This window comes from Charadrius vociferus, unplaced genomic scaffold (assembly GCF_000708025.1).
Source record: "Charadrius vociferus isolate BGI_N301 unplaced genomic scaffold, ASM70802v2 scaffold56, whole genome shotgun sequence".
Taxonomy (NCBI): Eukaryota; Metazoa; Chordata; class Aves; order Charadriiformes; family Charadriidae; genus Charadrius; species Charadrius vociferus.
The window spans coordinates 4156777-4162077 of NW_009649057.1; the positions used below are offsets into that span (position 1 = coordinate 4156777).

The 5301-nt window shown below is 55.7% G+C and overlaps 1 protein-coding gene across 1 annotated transcript in view; it reads right to left on the minus strand.

Annotated features, from left to right (window-relative positions):
• Nucleotides 1–4706: 4706 nt before the first annotated feature.
• Nucleotides 4707–5301, minus strand: part of LOC104289183 (chromosome unknown open reading frame, human C9orf91) — a 9308-nt gene continuing 8713 nt past the window's right edge. Inside the window, exon 8 of the mRNA XM_009888091.1 lies at nucleotides 4707–4886. Coding sequence (XP_009886393.1) covers nucleotides 4707–4886 — 180 coding nt within the window. The remainder of the gene's footprint in view (nucleotides 4887–5301) is intronic.

Genomic DNA, 5301 nt, shown 5'->3' on the forward strand with positions numbered 1-5301 from the left:
CCCCCGCAGCCCCCGCCAACGTAAGTCTGCAGCTCGCTGGGGACGGGGACATCCTCACGCCTCAGCCCCGGCTGTGCTGGGAACGGGGACATCCTCACGCCTCAGCCCCGGCTGTGCTGGGGACGGAGGGGGCCGGGCTCACCAGGGCTCACCGGCGGGGAAAACATCCGTGGGAGGGATGTGCTGGTTCCCCTGGATCCCTCCCTGCCTGTGGTCCAGTGACCGTAGTCTTCCTCAGAGCTGGACGCTTTGTCTGAGGCAGAACTGTAACAGGTTGATGTTGCAAAAGTTTGTTTTCTTTCCTGCTTCATCTTCCCTCGCTGGGTTTTGCCTTTAGATGTCATGGCTGCATCCCAGCCCCTGACAGAGCCGATGAGCGGATAACAGCCTTTGGAAGGGAGGACGGAGTTACCCAGGGGTACCCAGAGGGGCGAGTGGATGTAACCTGCTGAGGCACTGCTTCCCCAGAGCTACGTCTCCCTGGGGCAATCTATGTTACTGCAGGCACCCCGCTAAACACCAAAATGCACCAGCACGCAGCCCGGCTGGCAGTGGGAGATTTCTGTCCTGGGCCACCACCCATCCCCAGCCCCTTCCCGGCCCGTTAAAACACACAAAGCGCTATGATTTTGCGGATTGCTCATGCCATGTCCCCAAGAGCAGCTGCTCCTCCCGGCCAACCCCTATTCGGGGGGTATGCTGACGACCTTCCTGGCTCCTCATCCTTGTCCAAGCCATGGGGGCCGCTCCGGGCGAGGGGGGGCTCACCAGGGAGCTACTTCTGCGTTGCCCAGCCGCGCTGCTCAGGCGTTAAAGCTGGCTGTCAAAATCAAATCATTTTTTGAAGAGCAAACAGAGGCATCTCAGCGTGGGAAAGGTCTGCCCCAGCAATACCAGTTTTGCGGGTTGGGCTGAGTCACTCCTGGTTGATCTTGTGCAAACACGCCCCATGCTGCACCCAGGCGGGAGCGCATTCCCAGGCGGCTGCCGCGGCGGTCAGGTCGTGCCCCATGGTCTCCTACCTCTGCCAGCAGCTTAAGGCTGTCCCAGGAGACTCACAGGCAAGATGTAGGGCTGAGACATCCCCTTTCTGCTGCTTCCATGTACTGGAGGGGAAAGGGAACTGCATGACTACATGCCTTTGGAGGGGGGGGGTGTCCTATAAAGTCTCCAGAATACCACCTTTCCCCTAAAAAACCAGCTGGATCCTTAATGGGGGGAGGATGTAGGAGAAAAGGGATGTCTTCCTTCACTAATGCCTTAATTAAGGGCATATGAAGGAAAAGCAGAGTGTTAATCATCTGGCCTGCAAAGGGGCCAGGACTTTGCAGAGGCCCCGGATAGGAAGAGCAGGACAGGAGGCACTTAGGGGTGTTAGTGAGAGCAATCAACCTTCTCCTTAAGAGCAAAGAAGTTAAGCTCCAGTGCCTAAAGGGGCTCCAGGAAAGCTGGGGAAGGACTTTTTCCAAGGGCATGAAGTGATAGGATGAGGGGGAATGGCTTCAAACTGGAAGAGGGGAGATTTAGATGAGATATCAGGAAGAAATGTTTCCCTGTGAGGGTGGTGAGCCCCTGGGGCAGGTTGCCCCGAGAAGCTGTGGCTGCCCCATCCCTGGAGGTGTTCAAGGCCAGGTTGGATGGGGCTTGGAGCAACCTGGGCTGGGGGGAGGTGTCCCTGCCCAGGGCAGGGGGTGGGACTGGGTGGTCTTTAAGATCCCTTCCAACCCAAACCATTCTGTGATTCTCTGCCACGAACTGCTGGGTGTTTATCGCAGTCAGGGGAGCTGCCCCAGTTAGCACCAGCGGAGGGTCCATCCCTGTGCCTTTCTGGCAGGTTGGGCACACTGGTCACTCTGCCACTGTGGGTGTGGGTGTGCTCCAGCGCAATGGGCAGTGGGGGTCTGCACCTCTCAGCCCTGCGAGCTCTGTGGCACCCAGGGAAAGCTACCCCAGGCCAGCGCACAAGGAGCACACAGCTCAGCAGAGCACAGATCTGGCTGGGGAACACAGATGATTTGGAGGCACCAGTGGTGCCCAGGTCACAATTTGGAAACTGCAGCACTTTATCCCCTCCCTGCAGCAAGGTGGGCTCTGCTGGAGAGCTCTCTTGTGCCGTAAACCTGGCCGGGCTGCCTCGCACTTACCTAATGTTGCTTATGGTTCCCATCAGGAGGTTTTCCAAGCACCTTGCCAGTTCCCACCCCAACCTTGTCCCTTCAGCAATACTCTTCCCCCTTGGCTAATCCCGACTCCCCCTCTTTTCTCCGCTGCTTGTGCATTTGCAGATGTAACGGCAGAGGCATCCGCAGCTGCCCAAGCAAGAGCCACGCTTCCCAAGAACAGCAGCCCCATCCAAGAGCAGCCCTGCAGGTCCTGAGGGTAAAAGCCCTCGTGGTCCTCCCCTGAAGGCCACGAGCTTTCTTCCTACTGGTTTCCCCAGGGAATCTGTTTGCTGGGAATCCTGCAGCCCAGGGACTGGAAAATATCAGCAAGTCCCTCCTGTATCTGCTCTCAACACAGAAGCACGAACAATAGAAAATGTCCTGATCAGTCCCTCGTTACCAGAATTTTCTAGCTGGCAGAAAAAAATAATGACAGCGTGTCTCAGATGCTCCCGGCACCTTTGGGCCATGGAGCACCAGGGGAAGAGCATGAGCTGTCGCATCCCAGCAGCAAATCAGATTTTTATACTGTGAAACCAAATTGTGCTCCCAATGGTATTGGTATACATTCAGACAATTTCCACGAAGGTAAAATCAGCTCCTGAGCCGGAGTAAGGAGTCTTAGAGCTTAGGGTTGTGGAAATCCCAGGATGTTTTGTACAAGCCCCTTCTCCGTGCCCGGTAAGCTGGTGAAGCTGTCCGTACTGGGCAGCCAGCACCCTGACGTGATGCGCAGCACCCGCAGAGCAGAGGGTTGCAGGGACCGCAGTCGGGTCCCCCCCCTCCAGCAAACCCCACACCGTCACAGAGAGCAATGACAGCAGACTCGCAAACTCCGCACATGCGGGGAGGAATCTGCCCGACCCCTTCCTGTGACAGCCCAAGCTGAACCAGAAATAAAGATGGATGAAAAGAGGCCGGCTGGGAGAGCGGTGGTTTTTCTCCTGGAAGGGGTTTGCTGTTTGAACAGCGTTTGAACAGAGCGATGCTTGGGATCGTACGGTGGCAGTACCAGGGCTCGCTGCCGAGACTTGCCTTGTGGCTCATGGAGGGAGAGGTGGATCTTGTCTCACCGTTACTCGTGATAGAAACAACAGGGGAGGGGGCAGAGTCACCCTGCAGCCCTGGGGAGAGCTGGCTGTGAACTTCTGGGGCTCCAGAGCTCAGCTTCTTGCTGCCGCCCCAAGCGATGGTTTGGCCTTCACTACCAAAGACCTTTCTGGTACAATATGATGTGAGGGGGAGAGGCTCGGTGGCATGACGGGACATACACCATTGAGGCATGCACACAAACTAGGGACCTTGATTCTAAAACCCTCCTGGCTTTGTGTGGGACGGGTGTCCCATTCAGACCTTTGTTCAGGTGGGAGAAGCACAAGCTCTGCCAGGGAGGCCGTGGGGCTCTGCGGGAGTTGGGGAGGGAAGGCGGGTGGGCCGGGAGGTGCAGAACAGACCCGAATCTCCCACGCACACTCAGCCACAGCAAGGCTGGAAAACGCAGACCTTAGGACTCTTTATTGCCACTTCCTAGGACAGCTATCACCACCAAGCGGTGCGGTTAGGTGGTCAGGGAAGCATCAATGCATGCAGTCACCTGAATTTCATGGAAACGCCTGGCTCTGGGGACAGAGGTGGCCACCAGCAGTTCCTGGACCATACAGCAGTTCTCCATTCGTAGGCACTAGCTGAGCACATGACACAGTACTTAATTTCCCACTCCCTTATGGACTCCAAGCAAACGTGGGGCTCTCCTACTCACCACTGGCTCTCCTTACATGCTGTGTGCAAAGGCAATGTGGGAGTGAAGGAAAGGAAAACCAAAGGAAATCAGCTGGTCCCAAAATGGAACAGAAAGGGAAGTCCAAAAAAAGAGCTGTGCTCCAGGATGCCCTGCACAGTGCCCAGCGCCTTCTTTAAGGCCTCATCCTATGGGTCATCAAGACGTCCATCACGTTCCTCCCCGGGGAGGCAGCAGAAGCGGCAGGTACTGAGCACCACCCCGAGCTCGTTCTTAAATGGAAAGTTTGTCAAATCATCAGCTGAGACATTGTCCGGGTCTGTCCCGGGACAAAAGCTCACTGTCACTGACAACTACGTGACACGAACATAATCCAGAGCAAACATTGCATTTGCAACACTGCTATGCGCAGAATTTCCCTGTCTTCCTTGTACCAAAAAAACCACAAAAACCCCACGTACTTCATTTCAAAGGCATGGGACCGGCACCTGCAGGTATTCCCCATGGGTCTCCAAGGCCCCCAGGTAAGAGCACTGGGAAATTTCCCAAGGGAGCTCTAGGCTGTCCATGGATTGTTTCTGACCCCCTGAGCATCCCCTTTGCACCAAGTTGGTGGGAAGGCAGAAGGTCTCAAAGGTAATCAACCTTCTGATGAGCTCCTTGCGTGTTTGATTAGAGTCATATTTCCACCCAGTCCTCCAGATAAATCCAGGATGTGCGATTACAGCCCTCTCCTCTGGCCCACAGCTTCTTCACGCTCTTGTGTATGGACAGCTTTTATTTCAACATTCCCCAGCCCCCTCCAGTCACCTGCCCTCAAACCAGCTCTGGTGTGTGTTGAGTGCAGTGGTCTCGATGAACTGGCAGAGACAGGGCATGCTGCTGTGCTCCAGGTGCCCCCCCGCCACGGCCCGAGGGAGCCGGCCAGTGACCAGAAGCCGGACGTAGCATCCACTGAAGATCACCAGGAGCTGCTGGGCCATCACCTGGAACGAGCATGAGAGATGTCAAAGCAGAGCATCTACCCGCGGGAAGATTGGATGATACATTAAATACCATTTTCTCCCTCGTTCAAGGGCTGTCCTTGTCTGAAAGAAACAGGACAGGAGCCAATGGCATATATAACTGTCCCAGATCCCCTTCTGGTCAGCAGTGCTGGCACACTGTCCCCACAGGGAAGTGACATGAAATGACCACTCGCCGGTGGGTGGCCAGGGAGTCAGGCTGCTTGGGGACCTGTCTGCTCTGTCACTGCCTCCTGGTGCCTTTTTTTTTTGGCCTGCAGATGGCCAGAGCGCTTCAATCTGTGGGGATGACACCTGCACTGAATTCACTTAGTAACAGCAAGTGGAAAACTGTAAAATAAATCAAAATCATCCCTTTTGAAGCTTCTTGCTGAGC